Source organism: Myotis daubentonii, chromosome 10 (assembly GCF_963259705.1).
Source record: "Myotis daubentonii chromosome 10, mMyoDau2.1, whole genome shotgun sequence".
Taxonomy (NCBI): Eukaryota; Metazoa; Chordata; class Mammalia; order Chiroptera; family Vespertilionidae; genus Myotis; species Myotis daubentonii.
In genome coordinates, this window is record NC_081849.1 from 13,126,896 (window position 1) to 13,149,606 (window position 22,711).

Sequence of the window (22,711 nt, forward strand, 5' to 3'; positions counted from 1 at the left end):
TGTTTCCTGGGAATTTTTCATTAGTTGTTATTTGACTGTTCAGATTTTCTGATTCTTCCTAATTGAGTTTTGGAAGATTGTATATATCTAGGAATTTGTCCATTTTGCCCAGGTTGTCCATTTTGTTGGCATAAAGCTAATTATAGTGTTTTCTTACAACCCTTTGTATTTCTGTGGTGTCAGTTGTTACTTTGCCTCTTTTATTTCTGATTTTATTTGTGAACATTTATGTGCCAGGTGATGTGTGAATGCTTTACATGTATTATCCGATATAATCTTCAAATGTTACAACTGACAGGATGTGTATTTTTATTTTATTTTAACAGATAAGCAAGCTGAGGTTGAAATAAAGTAAGTAACTTGTCCAAGTTCTCATAGTAGCATAGTAGAGCCAAGATACAAGCAGTGCTTCAAAGTGACAGAGGACAGGTGAGGGGAAGGAAATGGGCCGCGATTTTAAGTAGCTCATCGCCTATCACAGACTGACCTGAGCGAGCCATGGTGACTGCGTGATTTTGCCCTGTTCCAGTGTGTCATACTGAGTCCAGGGAGCAGGCAGCATTGAAATCTAGAACATGTATCATGTTTTCCAAACAGCACTAGTTTTATTCTCTTTACCGATGGGCTCAAAACTTCCTTCCTGGGCTTACAGACTTTTCAGAGCCAGCTGCACCAAAGCACTATAGATATACAAAAAATTTCCATCTTTGGCTTTCTTTCTTTTTTTTTTTTTTTGGTTTGGCTGTTAGTGTGGTTCACTTTTTTTTCAGTTATCATACAGTATCATATTACTTTCAGGTATACAGCATAGCAAATAGACATTTATATACCTTACAAAGTGATTACCCCAATAAGTGTAGTTATTACAATATTACTGACTACATTTTCCTTATGCTGTGCTTTACATCCCCATGACTATTTTTATAACAAGCAATTTGTACTTAATCCCTTTCACCTTTTCCTGTGTTTTTACATGTAAATTCTTTATCTTTCTTCAACTTGCCTATGTTTTCTAAGCTTTTAATAATAATTGCATTACTTTTTCAACAGAAAAATACTAAAAATTATAAATGAATATTTATTTTTCCTTTATTTTTATTTATTGTCGACACTATTACAGATGTCCACATTTTCCCTCACTTTGCCCACTTTCACCCCGCCCCCGCTTCCCTCTAATCATCACCACACAGTTGTCTACGTGTATGGTTTGCGTATATATGTTGTTTGGCTAATCCCTTCACCTTGTTTCATCCAGTTCCCCTTTCCCTCCTCCCCTCTGACAGCTGTCAGTCTGTTCTATGTATCTATGCCTCTGTTTCTATTTTATTAATTAGTTTATTTTGTCCATTAGATTCCACATATAAGTGAGATCACACAGTATTTGTCTTTCTCTGACTGGCTTACTTCACTTAGCATAATAATCTCCAGGTCCATTCATACTGTCACAAAAGGTATCATTTTCTTCCATTGTGTAAATGTACCACAGCTTTTTTATTCACTCTTCTACTGATGGGCACTTATTTACTTGTCTATTGTAAATAACGCTGCTATGAACATAGGGGTGTGTATATTTTTTCAAATTGGTGTTGCGGGATTCTTAGGATATATTCCCAGAAGTGGGACTGCTGAATCAAACAGGAGTTCCATTTTTAATTTTTTTGAGGAAATTCCACACTGTTTTCCATGGTGATTGTCTCAGTCTGCATTCTCACCAACAGTGCAATATGGTTCCCTTTCTCCATATCCTGGCCAGCACTTATTTGTTGATTTATTGATGGTAGACATTCTGGCAGGTGTGAAGAGATATCCCATTGTAATTTATATTTGCATCTCTCTGATGATCAGTGACATTGAGCATTTTTTCATATGTCTATTGGCCATCTGTATGTCCTCTTTTGAGAAGTGTCTATTCAGGTCCTTTGCCCATTTTTTTATTGGATTGTTTATTGTGCAAAGCTAGCACAGCCAAGGGTTCGGTGAGCCTGAGGGGGCGTGGCAAAGGATTAAAGAAAAGACAGACAGACAGAATAAGCTGGGTCTAGGTCAGTGATGGCGAACCTGTGACACGCGTGTCAGAGGTGACACGCAAACTGATTTTTTGGTTGATTTTTCTTCGTTAAATGGCATTTAAATATATAAAAAACATAGCAAAAATACAAGTCTTTCTTTTACTATAGTTGCAAATATCAAAAAATTTCTATATGTGACACAGCACCAGAGTTAAGTTAGGGTTTTTCAAAATGCGACACGCTGAGCTCAAAAGGTTCGCCATCACTGGTCTAGGTGGATCTCCTGCGTCTGGCTGAGGCGACAGAGAGAGATCCAGAGGCAAGCTGAGCCTTTATTTTATAGCCAGAGGTAAACAAGGTAGTGGTCACCATAGTTACAATGTTCTTGTGAGTTTCACTTGTTTTGGCAGCACTTGCTGCATCTCCCACAGCCCATTAGCTACCCAGATAGGATCTAGAGAGCATCATAAGGTCAAGCTTAATTATGCTAAGAGGGCTGTGCCCTCTAAGCTGGGACTTGTTTGTGGCTTTGCCAACAGGTCAGTCTGAGGCTTAGCCCTATAGCCGCTCCCTACAGTTTGTCTTCCTGGTGTTGAGTTATATAAGTTCTTTATATATTTTGGAAATTAACCCCTTATCAGATGTAACATTTGCAAATATGATCTCCCATACACTGGGTTTCCTTTTTAATTTGATACTGGTATCTTTTGCTGTACAAAGCTTTTAGTTTGATAGAATTCCATTTCTTTATTTTTCCTTTATTTCCCTTGTCCCAGGAGATATATCAGCAAAAATATTGCTACGAGGGCTGAGATTTACTGCCTACGTTTTCTTCTAGGATTTTTATGGTTTTGCCACTTAAATTTAATTCTTTTATCCATTTTGAGTTTATTCTTGTATATGGTGTAAGTTGGTGGTCTTGTTTCATTTTTATGCATATACCTGTCCAATTTTCCCAACACCATTTATTGAAGAGACCATCTTTACCCTATTACCTCCTTTGTTAAATATTAATTGACCATATAGCATAGGTTGATTTCTGGGCTCTTTGTTCTATTCCATTAATCTATATGCCTGCTTTTATGCCAGTATCAGACTGCTTTTATTAAAATGGCTGTAGCATAGTTTGATGTCTGGTGTAGTGATATCTCCAACTTTGTTCTTCTTTTTTAAGATTGCTGAGGCTATTCATAGTCTTTTTTGGTTTCATATAAATTTTTGGAATATTTCTAGATCTGGTAAATATGCAGTTGGTATTTTAATAAGAATTACATTGAATCTATAGATTGCTTTGGGTAGTATGGACATTTTAATTATGTTAATTCTTCTAACCCATGAACAGAATATATACTTCCACTTATTTGTATCTTTCTCGGTTTCTTTCTTCAATGTCCTATAGTTTTATGAGTACAGGTCTTTCACTTCCTTGGTGTTTGATGCAAGTTTATGAAACAGATTTGTATTACATATATACATACACACACATGCATATATATATATATATATATATATATATATATATATATATATATATATTCACACTAATAAAAGAGAAACATGCAAATTAACCATCCCTCCACTACACCCACCAGCTAATCAGGGCGAGTATGCAAATTAACCCAACAAAGATGGCAGCAGCCACGGCACTGGAGGCTTGGGTTGCACCCAGAAACGGAGGAAGCCAAGCTTCCCGCCTGCCCTGGCTGCCACTGAAGGAGAGGCTGGGAGCCTGGGTCACTGGGGGGCATGGCAAGCCTGAAAACTGCCCTCAGCCCTTCACCCAGGCTGGCCATGTCCCCCCAGCAGGGACCCTCACCCCATGGGGGTGTGGCCGGCCTGCATACCACCACAGGCCCCTCACCCAGGCCACTTCATGCCCCAAGGGATCCCCCACCCTGATCTGGGACACCCTTCAGGGCAAACCAGCCGGTCCCCACCCGTGCACCAGGCCTCTATACTAATAAAAGGTCAATATACTAATTAGAGTGGGAGACCTTCCAAGAGACCTTACAGATGTTCTTCTGGACAAGCCATGGTGGCGGGGCCAAGGTAGAGGCGGTTAGAGGCCAAGAGGGAAGGGCAGTTTTGGGTGATCAGGCCATGGGGGGGGGCAGTTGGGGGTGAGCAGACCAGCAGGGGCGCCAGTTAGGGGCAAGCAGGCTATCAGTGGGGGTCAGTTGGGGTGATCAGGACTGTGGGGGGGGGGACAGTTTGGAGTGAGCAGGTCAGCAGGGAGGCAGTTTGGGGCAAGCAGGCCAGTGGGGAGGAGGAGGGGGCAAGCAGGACAGCAGGGGGTGAGCAGTTAGGGGCGAGCACACTGGCATGAGGGGCAGTTGGGGGTGAGCAAGCCAGCAGGCAGAGTTGTTAGGGGCAATCAGGCAGGCAGGCAGGTGAGCGGTTAGGAGCCAGCAGTCCCAGATTGCGAGAGGGATGTCTGACTGCCAGTTTAGGCCTGATCCCTGTAAACCGGCAGTAGGACATCCTTCGAGGGGTCCCAGATTGGAGAGGGTGCAGGCTGGGCTGAGGGACACCGGCCCCCTCCCTGCACGAATTTCATGCACCGGGCCACTAGTCCTATCTAATAAAAGAGAAAAATGGTAATTGGCGTACGACGATACCCTTTTCATTGGCTAATCAGGGCTATATGCAAATTAACTGCCAACTAAGATTGGCAGTTAACTGCCAACATAGGCACAATGCTGGGAGGTGAAAGGGGAAGGAGGGAAGAAGCTGCCTGCCGCTGACTGCAATCGGAAACCCAGGCGGCAGCCAAGAGCCAGAGAACCGAGCTGCCTTTGCTCGGAGAAGCCAGGCCTCCTTTGCCGGCTTCTGTGATAAGAGAACCTGGCCGCCTTTGCAGGCCCTGGGCCAGTAATGGGAGAAGCTGGGTGGGGCAGGGAAGAGGCGGATGTCTGCCTGGCTTCTCAGATCACTGATCACCAGTGATGGGAGAACACCCAGAGGCAGGGCCAGAGGCCAGGCTGCATAGCTGCCTGGGGACACCATCTGGACCCCAGGGGCGACGCAGCCAGGCCCCAGAAGGAGACCCAGGGCCCGGGGCTGAGTTGCAGCTGTGGTACGCAATCCAGTGCCTGGGCTGAGGAGACCCAGAAGGAGACCCAGGCGCCGGGGCTGTTTTTGCCGCTGGGGCACGCAATCGGGTGCCCAGGCTGAGGAGACCCAGGGCCCAGGGCTGCGTTGCAGCTGGGGCACGCCATCCGGTCCGGGGGCGATACAGCCAGGCCCCAGAAGGAGACCCAGGCCCCAGGGCTGTATCGCTGCTGGGGCACGCGATCCAGTACCTGGGCTGAGGAGACCCAGAAGGGCCTCACAAGAGGAGAGTCTCCATGGTCAGATGGCGTGGTGTCGGGACAGGAATAAAGACCCGAGGTGACTCAGATGCCTGGCCACAGGGTTAGACCAGCCAGCAGGGCCTTTCAGTTGGGACTGGGGTGGGGGTGGGGCGAGGGAGGCAAGCCGGAAATAGAGAACTACAACTCCCAGGAGGCTTAGCGGCCAGGGCCTGGGTGCCTGGCTGTGAAATCGGATGGGCTGTAGTTTCACAAGCCACTTTAAACTAGAGGCTTGTGAGGTTGGAAGTTCTGCGTTGGGAGCCAGGGAGAAATGGAGCTGGAGCAGAGAGAGGGGTCCATGGCAGCTGTGGGCTTTGAGAGTTCTCAGCACCTCCCGGCTGGGAGCTGGCACTGCCTCCGCTGAAGGTGGTCACATCCTGGAGAGCGAGCTTGAGACCGAAGTGGAGTTCGTGTCTGGGGGTCTGGGCAGCTCCAGCCTCCAGGAGCCAGACGAAGAGGAGGAGGCAGCCTGAGGCCAGCAAGGGCGGCGCCAACAGGAACTCAATCGCAGGAAGTACCAGGCGCTGGATCGGCGCTGCAGGGAGATTGAGCAGGCCAAGGAGCGGGTCCTGAACAGGCTCCATCAGATGATATAGAGGATAACATGGAGACTCCAGCAGGAGCGGAGGTTCCTCATGAAGGTGCTGGACTCCTACGGTGACAACTACCGGGCCAGCCAGTTCACCATCTTACTGGAGGACGAGGGCAGCCAGGGCAGAGACGCCCCCAACCCAGGCAACGCTGAGAATGAGCCTCCAGAGAAAGAGGGGCTGTCCCCGCCCAGGAGGACGCCAGCGCCCACAGAAGCCAGCAGCCCGGCCCCTGGCGAGGGGCCCAGCAGTTGGAAGAGGCGGCGAGTGCCATAGGAAGGGCACTGGGCAGGAGTCCTGCTGACTCCGGAGCTGGCCCCCGTGCAGATAAAGGTGGAGGAAGACTTTGGCTTCTAAGCCCTCGAGGCTCTGGACTTAAGTTGGGTTTCTCGGGGGCCAGACAAGCTGCTGCCCTACCCCACCCTAGCCAGCTCCCTCTTTGACTGACCCCCCAATAAATGGACCCGATGCAAAAAAAAAAAAAAAAAAGCTTATAGAGGCATGTTTATAGGATCAAATAGTATAAATATAGATGTAACAGGACAATAAAAAGAGAACCTGGCTATGATGATAACCTTAATGCTGCCTCTGTGTCATTCCTTCTTTGGGAACCCCTGGACCTGCTGGGGCTGGACCCCAACATTCCTCTTCTTATAAGGACTTCAGTGAGATGGGCTAAGGGTCCCACTGGAACTGCCACAATTTAATGTAATCCCCTCTTTAAAGATCTTATCTCCATATACAGGTACATTCTGAGGTTCTGGGGATTAGGATTTTAACATACATTTTGTTGATTACCCAAATCAGCCCTTAACAACCAGCATGTTTCAGAAAGTAGATTCCTACAGGGTTATTTACCAAACATTCAGAAGTATTTTTAAAAGAGCTAAGCCCCTCGCCCACCGTGTGGGCCCCTCCCAGCGAAGAGCGAAGGCCTGGGTTCCGGGCGCCGGAGGAAAACTGGTGCCAGCAGCCAGGGGAAGGGGCCCCCAAGGGGCCCCAGATTGCGAGAGGGCACAGGGTGGGCTGAGGGACCCACCCGAGTGCACAAATTTTTGTGCACCGGGCCTCTAGTATGTATATAAAGAGAGAGAGGGAGGGAGGGAGTAAGGGAAGAGGGGAGAGAGAGAAAAAGAAATGCTTATTACAGAAAACTTGGGAAGCATAGGAAAAGTGCAAAAGAAATTAATCTCCCATAAAATCAGATATTTAGCCACTGTTAGTATTCAGTCTATTACCTTGCAATGTTTTTGGTGCCTACAAATACATTTTTATTACAAATATCATACTCTCTATGTACACTTTATTTATTTAGTAATATATCATGAAAACATTATGCTAAAATTATTCTTCTACCAAGAAGAAATAAAAGGCAATTGGAAAGGAAGAAGTAAAACTTTCATTATTTGCAGATGACATGATACTGTACATAGAAAACCCTAAAGAATCCATCAAAAAACTACTAGTTCCATCCATGCTGTTGCAAATGGTAAGAATTCCTTCTTTTTTTTTTTTTTTTTAATAAATGAATTCGGAAACGAAGCAGGGTACAAAATTAACACCCCAAAATCTATAGCATTTTTATATACCAACAGTGAACTCTCAGAAAGAGAAATTAAAAAAAAACAACAAAAAACACAGTCCCATTTACCATTGCAACAAAAAAAAAATTAAGATACTTAGGAATAAACTTAACCAAGGAGGTAAAAGACCTGTACTCTGAAAACTACAAGATGTTGAAAAAAGAGATAGAAGAAGATATAAACAAGTGGAAGACTATACCGTGTACATGGATTGGTAGAATAACCTCATTAAAATGTCCATACTACCCAAAGCAATCTACAGATTGACTGCAATTCCTATTAAAATATCAAGGGCATATTTCACATATCTAGAACAAACACTCCAAAAATTTACATGGAACCAAAAAGACCCCAAATAGCCGCAGCAATCTTGAGAAAGAAGAACAAAGTTGGAGGAATCAAAATACCAGATATCATGTTATACTACAAAGCCACTATAATCAAAACATCCTGGTACTGGCACAAGAACAGTATATAGATCAATGGAACATAGCAGAGAACCCAGAAATCGACCCAAGCCACTATGCTCAATTAATATTTGACAAAGGAGGCAAGAACATAAAATGGTGTCAAGACAGTCTCTTCAATAAATGGTGTTGGGGAAAATTGGACAGGAACATGCAAAACAATGAAGCTAGACCACCAACTTACACCATACACAAGAATAAACTCAAAATGGATAAAAGCCTTAAATGTATAACATGAAACCATAAAAGTCCTAGAAGAAACGATAGGCACCAAAATCTCAGACATCTCTTGTAGTAATATGTTTACCAATACATCTCCTAGGATAATGGAAACTAAGGAGAAAATAAACTAATGGGACTACATTAAACAAAAAGCTTCTACACTGCAAATGAAACAATCAACAAAATAACAAGAGAGTCCACTGCATGGCAAAACATATTTGCCAATGACAAATCTGATAAGGGCTTACTCTCTAAAATATATAAGGAACTCATACAACTTAATAAATGGAAGACAAACAGTCTAATTTAAAAATGGGCAAAGGACCTAAATAGAACTTCTCCAAAGTGGACATACAGAAAGCCAAGAGAAAATGCTCAGTCACTAATCATCCAAGAGATGCAAGTCACAAGGACAATGAGATATCACCTCACACCTGTCAGAATGGGTATCATCAACAAGTCAACAAACAACAATTGTCAGTGAAGTTGTGGAGAAAAGGGTACCCTAGTGCACTGCTGGTGGGAATGCAGCCTGGTGCAGGCTCTGTGGAAAACAGTATGGAGTTTCCTCAAAAAATTTAAAATAGAACTGCCATTTTACCCAGTGATCCCATTCTATGAATATATCCTAAGAAATCTGAAACACCAATCAGAAAGAATGTATGCACCCCTATGTTCATAGGAGTGCAATTTACAATATCTAAGATTTGGAAACAGCCTAAGTGCCCGTCAGCAGATGAGTGGATAAAAAAATTATGGTACATTTACACAATGGAATACTACACCACAATAAAAAAATTAAAAAATAAATAAATAAATAAATAACCCTTACCATTTGCAGCAGTATGGATGAACCTGGAGAATATTATGCTGATCAAAATAAGCCAGTCAGAGAAAGATAAGTATCATTTGATCTCACTCGTATGTGGACTCTAACGAACCAAATAAACTGATGATCTAATAGACCAGAGCCATAGAAGCATGAACAGACTATTGAACCTCAGAGGGAAGGCAGGGGAGGGTGGGTGGGAAGAGATCAACCAATGAACTTGTATGCATTTAGGCATAACCCATGGACACAGACAATTGGGTGGTGAGGGACGGGGAGGGGTGGGGTGGGGTAGACGAGAGCGGGCTGGAAGAGGTTAATGAGGGGAAAAGGAGGACTTATGTAATATTTTTTAATTTTTAAAAAATAAGTTTAAAAAAACACACCTCATAAACACACACTCATACACACATAAAAATATTCTATTAACTGCTTTTGGGGAACAACTTGATAGCCATCATCTAATTATGCTGTAATTTAATTAACCTGTTCTTTCCCATTTTGTTTATTCCCATATTTTTTGCTAATGACTTTAATATGGCTTCTGCTCTTGTTGGTATGAAAATTCAATAATTGGCTATAAATTAACTCCTTGGCATTAATATCTATATCAGGGGTGGGAACCTTTTTTTCTGCCAAGGGCCATTTGGATATTTATAACATTATTTGAGGGCCATACACAATTATCAACTTAAACATTAGCCTGCTATTAAGAGTTGCTTAGTTATTTGGCTACCTCAATAAAATTATAAATGACTCTTAAAAAAATTAGCCCGCTATATTTGGTCAAACATTTAGTTAACTCACCCCTTAATGCCTTGGGAGGGCCAGACCAAATGAATTCGCAGGTCTTATACGGCCTGCGGGCCAGACATTCCCCTCCCCTGAATATGAAGAATAACTTTGGGATCATTTTCACTCAAATTATTACAGAATTTTAAGACCTTATCAGAAAAGATCTGATCATTCATCTAGACTGGACTCTGATGGACCAAATTTCTCCTGGGGCTTTTCTGTCAGGTAAACCACCCTCTGCTCAAATACCTCCATAACTTGGCACGACTCAGCTCCTCTTTCTGTGTTCCTATATTGGGCATAAGAAGCTAGATTCTGAAAAATAGATTTTGAAAACTTGCTTCCGAAACGTTTAGTAGCCCGATTTGAGAATCTGGGAAGGAAGTTAGAGACATGTTGGCAGGCAAGATAGCACGGAGTGCAGACTTAGCGAATAGAAGCCAAGTAATCTATAATAATAAAAGTGTAATATGCTAATTAGACCGGACGTCCTTCCAGATGAAGCCGGAGCTGCAAGGGAAGCTGGGTACCCAGTGCCTGCCAGCGGCCAGAGGGAAGCCTGGGTCCCAGGTGCCAGAGGGAAGCCGGTGCCAGCAGCCGGGGAAAGGAAGGCCTACTCTTGCACGAATTTCATGCATCGGGCCTCTACTTATTATAGACAGGCCGAGAGAGTTCTCTGATTTACAAGATACAGTTATTCTAATTGATTTCTGCATACTTGTGGATAGGGATCTGCCCTTTTCCATTTATTTTTCACTTGACAAGTAAGATATGAAATGTTCCATGCCTTTCTAATTTAAATGTTACACATGTTGAGAACTGACCTTGCCAGCCACTTTAAGCCTGACCAAAAACGTAACACATTGTTGTTATTAGCCTTCATCATCTGGTTAGAGCCAACATGTTGTATGGAACTGTATAGGAATATCAACCTCCTTTATAGCATAACCTATTTCTTCCATAAAGTAGATGTGATGAGAAGGCAGCTACATTTCCTTGGTAAGTTGCTCTCGTCAGCCTCGTGAGGCTGATCAGGCCAAGGATGCTCATTGAGAGACTTCTTAGGAAGTGAGATTCATGCTCTTGAGGATCTTATGATTAAGCTGAGGGGAAAGACATGTGGATAAATAATACAAGGCAGTATGTGAAAATTTTACCTATGCTAAGCTCAGAGGGAGCTTAGGGGATAAACAGAACATTACCTCACAGCCCGCATTCGGGGCTGTGAATGATGTCCTTGAAGCCATATGCACCACATTCAGCCTGCAGGCTGGGTAAGCCATGCGTCTCACACACGTGCACTGCTATTTTCCAAATTGTAAATCCAGCAATGCTTTTAAATGAATTCTTGTTTTATGATATCTATTGTAGCCCCACCCCCTTCTAGTTTGTTTCAACATCTGCCTACAAAAATGGGTGGCTACCAGGCTCAATTCTTCTCAGGTGTCCCTGTACCTGAAGGTTGCTTGGGTCAAGAGAAGAGTTTTCTCATAAATGCTTAATGAAATTACTTGGAAAGCTTTCCCTCATAATGGAAATAAAAGGAATAATAGCTCACACTTTTCTTTCAGCCATTTTTTGGTTATCAGGGACTTCAAGATATTTCTGTATCATGTGGGACACATGAGCTAGTGGTTTTCATATTTAGTTTGTTTCAAAGTTCACTCAGCATGATCCTTTTTTAAAAATTGACTATTTAGTAGACAAGGTGGCTGTAAATTGTTAGAGAATTCAGAAATCAAAAATCTTACTCTAGGGCTGTTATTAGGTAAGAAATTTTTCTTTTCCTTTGTTCTCTGGATGATTATTAATAGTAACCAATTGGTCTTCTCTAATGTACTCTGAAACAATTAGTACAGTTTGTAGCATTTTGCAAATTATATATCTTTCTCATGACTCATAGCCTTTGGGGTCTTTTAAGATCATCCTGGGTAGTAGCAACATATAGTCTAATGACTTCTATTATGGTGACAAAATCACGAGAGGATAGTCAAATATCTCTAAACATAAAACTCACCTTTATATTTATACTAGAGGCCCGGTGCACAAAAATTTGTGCACTGGGGGGGGGGGGGGAAGGGGGAGGTCCCTCAGCCCGGCCTGTGCCCTCTTGCAGTCTGGGACCCCTAGGGAGATAACGACCTGCTGGCTTAGGCCTGCTCCAAGGTGGCAGAGGGCAGGCCCAATCCTTAGGTGCAGCCCCTGGTCGGGCTCAGAGCAGGGCTGATTGGGGAGTTGGGGCGCCGCCCCCTGTCATGCACAGAGCAGGGCGGATCAGGAGGTTGCGATGCCACCCTCAGTCACGCTCAGGGTAGGGCCGATTGGGGGGTTGGGGCACTGCCCCCTATCACACTCAAGGCAGGGTCGATGGGGAGGTTGTGACGCCACCCCCTGTCACGCACAGAGCAGGGCCAATCAGGGGGTTGGGGCGCTTCCCCCTGTCACTCACAGAGCAGGGCCCATCAGGGGGGTTGGGGCTTCATACCCTGTCACGCACAGAGCAGGGTCGATTAGGAGGTTGGGGAGCTCCCCCCTGTCATGCACAGAGCAGGGCCGAGATTGAGGAGCTCCCCCCTGTCACTCACAGAGCAGGGCCCATCAGGGGGTTGGGGAGCTCCCCCCTGTCACTCACAGAGTAGGGCCGATAGGGGAGTTGGGCACCATCCCCTGTCACACACAGAGCAGGGCGGATCAGGGGGTTGGGGCACTGCCCCCTGTCACACACAGAGCAGGGCGGATCAGGGGGTTGGGGTGCCGCACACTGTCACACTCAGGGCAGGGCCAATGGGGAGGTTATGGCTCTACCCTGTCACACACAGAGCAGGGCCCGTGGGGGGTGGTTGGGGTGCCGCTCTCTATCACCCACAGAGCAGGGCCAATCAGGGGGTTGGGGCGCCGCACACTGTCACACTCAGGGCAGGGCTGATGGGGAGGTTATGGCTCTACCCCATCACACACAGAGCAGGCCCGTGGGAGGGGGGGTTGGGGTGCCACACCCGGTCACACACAGATCAGGGCCGATCAGGTGGTTGGGGCGCCGCACCCTGTCACACACAGAGCTGCAGGGCGATCAGGGGGTTGGGGAGCTCCCCCCTATCAGGCACAGAGCAGGGCTGATCAGGGGGTTGGGGTGCCTTCCCCTGTCACGAACAGAGCAGGGCGGATAGGGAGGTTGTGGCCCCGCCCCCTGTCACACACAGAGCCACAGGGTGATCAGGGGGTTTGGGCACTGCCCCCTGTCACGCTGATCCTGGTGCTGGGAGGCCTCACGGCTCCGCTGATCCCGGTGCTGGGAGACATATTACCCTTTTACTATATTGGATAGAGGCCTGGTGCATGGGTGGGGGCCGGCTGGTTTGCCCTGAAGGGTGTCCTGGATCAGGGTGGGGGTCCCCACTGGGGTGCCTGGCCAGCCTGGATGAGGGGATGATGGCTGTTTACAGCTGGTCACACACCATTCAGGGTGGGGGTCCCCACTGGGTGCCTGGCCAGTCTGGGTGAGAGGTTGAGGGCTGTTTTCAGGCTGGCGAGTGACTTCAGCTCCCAACCGCTTCTTTTTTTCTTCATTTTTTTTTATTCTGGGCCAGCTTTAGCTCTTAGGCTTGACTCCAGCTCTAAAGCCTCTGCTGCTGAAAGCAGGTATCTGGTTTGTTTGGGTTCTATAATGGAAACACTGTTTCAACTCCAGCTCTGAAATCCGGGCTGGCTGAAAGCAGGTTTCTGGGGTTTTGTTTAGCTTCTATATTTGTTTTTATTTGTTTTGTTTGTTTGTTTTTTAATATATTTTATTGATTTTTTGCAGAGAGGAAGGGAGAGGAATAGAGAGTTAGAAACATCAATGAGAGAGAAACATCAATCAGCTGTCTCCTGCACACCCCCTACTGGGCATGTGCCCACAACCAAGGTACATGCCCTTGACCAGAATCGAACCTGGGACCCTTCAGTCCGCAGGCCAATGCTCTGTCCATTGAGCCAAACCTGTTAGGGCTAGCTTCTATATTTTTAACAATGTTTCAAACTGCAAGCTCAGAGGCCGGCAGCGGCAGGCGGGGAACGTTGGTTTCCTCCATCACTGAGGCAAGCAAGCCTCATGTTTGTTTCAAGCTGCCTGGCTGCCGGCTGCCATCTTGGCTGGCAGCTAATTTGCATATCGCCCTGATTAGCCAATGGGAAGGGTAGCGGATGTACAGCTAATTACCATGTTTCTCTTTTATTAGATAGGATTATGGCTTGTATTCATGATAAATATGGTGCTAGTTGGATTGCTAGGTAATTCAAAATTGTTATTTTTTTCCGAAAGATTTTTGCCTGTGCTGTTTTAAAACAAGATGGAGAAGGAAAGCAGTAACTTGTAGAATTTAAAAAGGTATATAAACAAAAAGTTCTTTTGGAACTCATACTTGAGGAAATCCCATCAAAATAGTGAACACCTTTCATGAACTGCCCTGGGAAGCCGTCTGTCTCTGGAAGGAGGCCTTCTTTCCTTCCTATCTTCCAACTGATGGCTGTGTGTCCCTGCTTTCTGCTGCACAGTGGGTAGGCTCTCTCACTTTCTTACTCTTCCTGCTTTGAGGCTTCTTCACATAGCATACCCCAAATGAGGAAAGTTTTATTTGCTGAAGCAAGAGGCCAGACTTGCTTCCAACTCCTGCTGAGCAGTACACCCTGACACCACCTGTGCCAACAGGAGAGGAAGCTCAAGGCCACTGCACCCAGCAGGCCCAAAGTGCCTAAGTCCACAGTGAGATGATAATGAAACATTGATAGGGGTATCGTAATCTCCATTCTGTATATCGGGGCTCTTCCATTCTTCACCCTCTTTCATAAATTCCCACCAACAGTTAAATCCACAGACAATTGTTTGTGGTGTTAAAATTGTTGAACATCTCTTCTTATAGCACTTCCTTGCTGTGTTTGTCCCATTTTAATTCTATATTCCTCCATCATCTATTAATCTCCATTTTATTTTATTTTTGTTTTTTAGTCACTTTTTATTTTTCAATTATAGTGGACATATACTATTAGTTTCAGGTGCACACCCCAGTGATTAGACATTATATAACTTACTAAATGATCACAGTGATAAATCTCCTACCCATCTGACATCATACATAGTTGTTGTTTTTAATTAAATCTCTATTGTTTAAAGTATAACATATGTCCCCTTTTTCCCCCCATTGACCCCTTCTAGCCCAACCCCGCTCTGCCCACCTGCCTTCACCAGCCTGTTGTCTGTGTCCAGGGTTTATGCATACAACTTCTTTGGTTGATCTCTTCCAACCCACCCACCTACCCCTGCCCTCCCTCTGAGATTCCATAGTCTGTTCTATGGACTGGATCTGTTTTCTTCATCAGTTTATTTTGTTCATTAGTTTCCACATATGAGTGAGATCATGTGATACTTGTCTTTTTCTGACTGGCTTATTTCACTTAGCATAACACTCTCCAAGTCCCTCCATGCTGTCTCAAAGGGTAAGAGATCCTTCTTTTTTATTGCTGCATAGTATTCCATGGTGTACATGGACCACAGCTTTTTTATCCACTCATCTGCTGATGGGCACTTGGGCTGTTTCCAGACCTTAGCTATTGTAAATTGTGCTTCTATGAACATAGGGGTGCGTACATTCCTTCTGATTGGTGTTTCTGATTTCTTAGGATATATTCCTAGAAGTGGGATCACTGGGTCAAATGGCAGTTCCATATTTAATTTTTTGAGGAAATTCCATACTGTTTTCCACAGTGGCTGCACCAAGCTGCATTCCCACCAGCAGTGTACTAGGGTTCCCTTTTCTCAACATCCTTGCCAATACTTGTCATTTGTTGATTTGTTGATGATAGCCATTTTGACAAGTGTGAGGTGAGATCTCATTGTCGTTTTAATTTGCATTTCTCTGATGATCAGTGACTTTGAGCATTTTTGCACATGTCTCTGGGCCATCAATGTGTCCACTTTGGAGAAGTGTCTATTTAGGTTCTTTGCCCATTTTTAAATTGAATTGTTTATCTTTCTTTTATTAAGTTGTATGAGTTCCTTATATATTTTGGATATTAACCTTTATTGGATATATCATTGCCAAATATGGTCTCCCATACAGTGAGCTTCCTTTTCATTTTATTGATGGTTTCCTTTGCTGTTCAGAAGCTTTTTATTTTCATGTAGTACCATTTGTTTATTTTCTTTTTAATTTCCTTTGTCCTAGGAGATGTACCTGTAAACGTTGCTATAAGATATGTCTAGTGTTAAATAAAAGTGGTGAAAGTGGACATCCCTGTCTTGTTTCTGTTCTTAGGGAAAATGGTTTTAGTTTTTGCCCATTGAGTATGATGTTGGCTGTAGCTTTGTCATACATGGCCTTTATTATGTTGTGGTATGATTCCTCTATTCCCACTTTGCTAAGAGTGTTTATAAAAAATGGGGTTAGATTTTTTTGAGTGCCTTTTCTGTGTCATCTAATTGATAGGATCATGTGATTTTTGTCTTTCACTTTGCTTATGTGATGTAACACAGGTATTGATTTTCAAATATTGTGCCTGCCTTAAAACCTGGAATAAATCCAGCTTGGTCATGGTGTGTGATCTTTTTACTATATTGCGGAATCTGATTTGCTAATATTTTGATAAGGATTTTATCAACTATGTCCATCAGGGATATTGGCCTATAATTTTCTTTGTAGTGTCCTTATCTGGTTTTGGAATTAGGATAATGCTGGCTTCATAAAAACAGCTTGGAAGTGTTCCTTCCTCTTGGGTTTTTTGGAATAGTTTGAGGAGGATAGGTGTTAGTTGTTCTTTGAAGGTTCAAGAAACCAACTCTGTGAAGCCATCTGGACCAGAGCTTTTGTTTGCTGGAAGTTTTTTTTTGTTTTTTTTTATTAATCCTTCTATGTTACCAGTTGTTATTGGCTTATTCAGGTTTTCTGATTCTGCCTGATTCAGTTTTGGAAGATTGTATTTTCTTAGGAATTTGTCCATTTCATCCACATTGTCCAGCTTGTTGGCATATAATTGTTCATAGTATTTTCTTAGAATCCTTTGTATTTCTGTGGTGTCAGTTGTTACTTGACCACTTTCATTTCTGATTTTATTTATTTTGGGTCCTATCTCTTTGGTTTTTGATGAGTCTTGCTAAAGGTTCATCAGTCTTGTTTACTTTTCAAAGAATCAGCTCTTAGTTTCATTGATATTTTTGTATTGTTGTTTTAGCCTCTGTGTCATTTATTTCTGCTGTAATCTTTATTATTTTCTTTCCTTCTACTTACTCTAGGCTTTTGTTATTCTTCTCTCTCTAATTCTTTAAGTTGTAGGATGAAATAGTTTATTATTAATTTTTCTTGTTTTTTGAGGTAGGCCTGTAAAGCTACGAACTTCCCTCTCAAGACTGCTTTTCCTGTGTCCCTGAGATTTGGGGTTGTTGTGTGTTCATTTTCATTTGTTTCCAGGAAGTTTTTCTTATTTATTTCCTGATCTCGGTAACCCATTCATTGTTTAATAACATTCTATTTAACCTTGTGTTTGAATGTTTTTAAATATTTTTACTGTAGTTAGTTAGTTTCTAATTTCATTCCATTGTGATCTGAGAAGATGCTTGATATGATTTCAGTCTTCTTGAACCTGTAGAGATTTGTTTTGTGTGCTAACATGTGGTCTGTCTTTGAGAATGACCTATGTGAACTTGAGAAGAATGTATATTCTGCCGCTTTGGTGTGAAATGTTCTATAAATGTCAATTAAATCCATCTGATCCGGTGTGTCATTTAGAGTATCTGTTTCCTTATTAACTTTTTGTCTGAAAGATCTATCCAGCAAAGTCAGCAGGGTGTTAAAGTCCCCTGCTATGACTGTATTGCTGTGGATCTCTCCCTTAAAATCCTTTAGAATTTTTTAAAAAATATATTTTATTGATTTTTTTATAGAGAGGGAAGGGAGAGAGATAGAGAGTTAGAAACATCAATGTGAGAGAAACATCAGCTGCCTCTTGCACACCTCCCACTGGGGATGTGCCTGCAATTAAAGTAAATGCCCTTGACCAGAATCGAACCTGGGACCTTTCAGTCTGCAGGCCGATGCTCTATCCACTGAGCCAAACCGGTTAGGGCTAGAAGTTTATATAATATATATATATATATATATATATATAATTTTTTTTTTTTTTTTTTTTTTTTTTTTTTTTTTTTTTACTTAGGTGCTCCTAAATTGAGTGCATATATGTTTTACAGGGTTATAGTCTCTTGTTGGATCGATCCCTTTAGTATTATGTAGTGACCTTTATTGTCTCTTGTGATGGCCTTCATTTTGAAGTCTATTTTGTCAGATATGACTATTGCTACTCCAGCTTATCTTTTTGTTTCCATTTGCACGGAAAAATTTTTCCAACCCTTTCCTCTCATCCTGTTTTAGTCTTTTGTTCTGACGTGGGTCTTTTGTAGACAGCATATAGTTGGGTCATGTTTTTGTATCCATTCAGTCATCCTATATCTTTTGATTGGAGCATTTAATCCATTTACTTTTAAGGTAATTATTGATATTTATTTATTACCATTTAAATTCTTTATGTTTGTCTCTGTTTCTTCTTCTCATTATAGCAGTTCTTTTAGCATTTCTTGCAATGCTGGTTTGGTCGTGATAAACTCCTTTAGTCTTTGGTGATAAACTTTAGTCTTTTTTTGTCTGGGAAGCTCTTTATTTCACCATCTATTTTAAATGATAGTCTTGCTGGATATAGTAATCTTGGTTTCAGATCCTTGCTTTCCATTACCTTGACCACTTCATGCCATTCCCTTCTGGCTTGTAAAGTTTCTGATGAGAAATCAGCTGACAGCCTTATGGGTACTCCTTTGTAGGTAACAAATTGGTTTTCTCTTGCTGCCTTTAAGATTCTCTCTTTTCTTTAATTTTTGGCATTTTAATATTTGATGTGTCTGAGCATGGGCCTGGATTCTTCTTTTTTGGTACTCTTTGTGCCTCCTGACCTTATGTGACTTTTTCCTTCACCAGGTTAGGGAACTTTTCTGCTATTATTTCTTCAAAGACATTCTCTCTCCCTTGCTCACTTTCTTTTCCTCAAGCATTCCTATGATGTGAATGTTATATTTTATGCAGTCCCACAGCTCCCTTAAGCTGCCCTCCTGTTTTATAATTGTTTTTTCTTTTTGGTTCTCTGATTGACTGATTTTTTATAACCTGTCTGCCTAATTCACTGATCTGATCCTCAGCTTCTCCTTATCTGCCTGTATTCCTTCAACTGCATTCCATATTAGCGCTGTGTCATTCTTCATAGTTACTATATCTTTTCAAATGCTATTGAGCATCTTTGCCATTATTATTCCGAACTCTATGTCTGACAAATTTCTTATCTCCATTTCATTTAGTTCTTCTTCTGGATAATTCTCTTGTTCTTTCATTTGGGGCTTTCTTTTCTTTCTTTTTTGTCACCCCATTTTGGCTGCCTCTTTGGTTTTATGTCTGTGTGTTAGATAGATCTGCTAATACTACCAATCTCTAGTGCTGGACAATGTTAGATGCTGTTTGTGACTGGCCCTGAGTACCCTGATTAGAACTATCAGCAACCCACAGCTTGTAGCTCTCTGTGCTGAGGCTGGGTATCTTTGGGAAGGACCAAGATGTGCACTGTGGTCTGCTTTTCCTAGACGTGGCCCCAGAAGGAAATAAGGCAAACTCAAAGCCTCTAGAGACCCACTCTGCCTGCAATCTGATTGTATTCAGGCTTGATTAGCCTCAGATTATTGGTCACAGGGTGGGGCTACTTGTGCTGGACTTAAAGCTGCCCAAGAGAGGCTAAGCTGTAAACCAAGGCCAGATGCTACTAGAGCAGGGGTGGGCAAACTTTTTGACTGGAGGGCCACAATGGGTTCTTAAACTGGACCGGAGGGCCGGAACAAAAGCATGGATGGAGTGTTTGTGTGATCGAATATAAATTCAAAGTAAACATCATTACATAAAAGGGTACGGTCTTTTTTTTCAATAGTTTTATTCATTTCAAACGGGCCAGATCCGGCCCGCGGGCCGTAGTTTGCCCATGGCTGTACTAGAGTCATGTCTGGGGCCACTTAGCAAGAGGTATGGTGTACACAAAGGCCAGATGCTGCTTATTTGTGTGATTTTAGGGAAGTCTGAAGCATGAGGCAATAAAGGCCAGTTGTATGGAAGCACCTCTGAAAACAGCTTGGATGGGCCCACAAGTTGCATGGGGCTCAGTCTGAGGGACTCACCATGATGGGATGAATATTGTGAGCCAGATTGATGGAGACTCAGATATGGCACCTGCCTGTTAGCCCTTTGCTCTGGGGGATAGTGGGGAGAAACTTAGCAAAGGAACAATGGCTTCTACCTGCACTTTTCTCTGGCAGAAAGCTGCACTGCCTCCACCCAGCTCTTGCCCTGTTGCCGAACAATCCAGTTTCTCCCCATATGTCCCTGGTTCATTTCAAGGTGCTGCCCTGGTGCTGGAGCTTTGAGGAAATGAGTTCGAGTAATCTGTGCACAGGCCCTTTAAGAGGGACTTCCTGGGACTCCAGCAGTCCTTTATCTCCCTCAGCCTCGATCCCCGCTGGTTTTTACAGCCAGAAGTTATGGGGCCTTCTCTTCCTGGCACTTGAACCCTGGGCTGGGAGGCCTGGTGTAGGCCTGGGACCCCTTGCTCCTCAGGGGGCCCTCCACAGCCAAGATATCCCTCCTAATTTTTATCTGTCACACAATGGGTGTAGCACCAGCTCATTCCATATCTCTGCCCCTCCTACCAGTCTCAGTGTGGCTTCTTCTTTAAATCCCTTGTTGAAGGACTTCCATTCAGCTAGATTTTAGGTGGTTCTGAATGATGGTTGTTCTGTGGTTTAGTTGTAATTTTTGTTAATTTCCACTTTAAAGGCAGTGCATAGGTTCATGTGATGGTGGTTGGTGGTAGTTGTGTATGTGTATGTGTGTTGGGAACAAATGGGGAAGGGAGCTAATGAGTAATAAATGGAAGGCCAGGCAGCAGGAAGAAGTTACTATTTTCAAATATAAAATAGCATCCTAAATTTGTTTCCCTTTCTGTCCTAAACACAAGAAACTACAAATGGGCAATTAGTGTTTTTTGAGCCTCCAGGAAGAATATTCATTCTTGCCCTGTACCCACCTCCTTTGTAAAAGATAGGAGTGAAGAGATGTAAGCTGAGAACCCTCCAGTCTTTGGGAAAGGACCTAAAAGAACATTGTACTTTGGGGTCTACTAGTATACTGCTCCCCTGCCTTGGGTCTTCCTATGCTCTGGCTGCTACCCCTCTTCCCTCCAGCATCTGAGCAGTGATGGCTGGCGCTTTTCACAGGACTGGGTCCTTCTCCTTGATAGACCAGTATAGAAAAAGTAATGGGCAGTGCTAGTCAATCTTAAATCTCTCTAGCTCAGCTGGCTTAGTTATATAGTTTCTTAACCTTCATGTGTCCATTTTATATATTTTCATTCTGGTGCACATCTCTCCATAATCATTTTTTGGTAAAAAATTATACTAGTATGCCAAATTATTGCATCTTCTAAATTTTCCTTTTTGTTGTTTGTCTGTATTTATCTGTTTGTTTACAGTATCAGAGCCTTAAAGCCTCTGATCTTCACTGTGGTAAACTAGTACAAGTCTAATTACCTATCAGCAAACTTTGGATTGCTGGATGTTTCAGTTGTTGCCTTCAAATGTAGTAATGGGGTTGCAGGTTTGATGAAATGCTTATGAGTGGTGGCTTTAGGAAAATCAAGCTTTCTGTTTTCAGTATTGAATTCCAAATGACTGTGTATTAATGCATCTGTCTCCTGCTTTTTTATTTCAGTACCTACTAGAAATGAAAAGCTTAATTCTACCCCCAGAACATATCCTGAAGAGAGGGGACAGTGAAGCAATAGCATATGCGTTCTTTCACCTGGCACACTGGAAGAGGGTGGAAGGGGCTTTGAATCTTTTGCATTGTACGTGGGAAGGCAGTAAGTAATTTTCTTTTTTTGAAACATTTTTTAAGAGCATGAAAAGATGCTAAAACTGTTTTTACCCTGATTGTCCATGATGAATAATGATTTGCACATCAATAGCTGTTCCTCTTTGTGTATTCATCACTGTGAGACGGTTAATTACTCAGGCTCTCCATTTCCTTGGTGGTGGTGGGTGTTACTATGGTGGTGCCATCTCGGCAGCTCAAAAAGGCAAGTTTCTACAGCATATGCGATGAGTCTGGATGCTCCAGCATAGGAGCATCCTACCAGCTGAAAACCCTCTTTGGAGACTTGGACAACCCCATGCCATTGTGGGAATCTTTGGCCTGGTGTTAGGTCTTGTGCTGGACTCTTATTACCACTTCTCAATGGACTTTCTGGATGGGTTAGCTAATGAGCCACAGTTCTCCTTTACTAGAGTCAGGTGGCCAAACACAAATGAGCAGCAGTTCTGCTTCAGAACAAGAGCAATGGCCATTGGACCCAGGTGTTCAGTGGCAGATTATGTTAGACTAGAGGCCCGGTGCATGGATTCGTGCACCAGTGGAGTCCCTTGGCCTGGCCTGCGGGGATCAGGCCGAAATCAGCTCTTCAACATCCCCCAAGGGATCCCGGATTGCAAGAGGGCCGAAGGACCCCACCAGTGCACGATCTGAGCTGGGGAGGGACTGCAGGAAGGCTCCAGGGTGTGTCCGGCCCATCTCACCCAGTCCTGATGGGCCGGCTCCCAGCAGCAAGCTAACCCACCAGTTGTAGCATCTGCCCCCTGGTGATCAGTGTGCATCATAGCAACTAGTTGAACAAGTTGAATGGTCAGACACTGAGCGTATTAGGCTTTTATTATATAGGTTGGCTATGATTAGCTCCCATCATTCTGTGTAAGAAGAGGC

General features: G+C 43.5%; 1 protein-coding gene across 7 annotated transcripts in view; it reads left to right on the forward strand.

The window, feature by feature from the left end:
- ST7 (suppression of tumorigenicity 7) overlaps positions 1–22,711 on the forward strand; it is a 327,721-nt gene that overhangs the window by 282,455 nt on the left and 22,555 nt on the right. For 6 of the 7 annotated variants that reach the window (XM_059711627.1, XM_059711621.1, XM_059711624.1 and 3 more), the window contains one exon: positions 21,665–21,815. The exons of the other annotated variant lie outside the window; for it this stretch is intronic. In XM_059711627.1, coding sequence (XP_059567610.1) covers positions 21,665–21,815 — 151 coding nt within the window. The remainder of the gene's footprint in view (positions 1–21,664; positions 21,816–22,711) is intronic. 7 annotated transcript variants of the gene reach the window in all.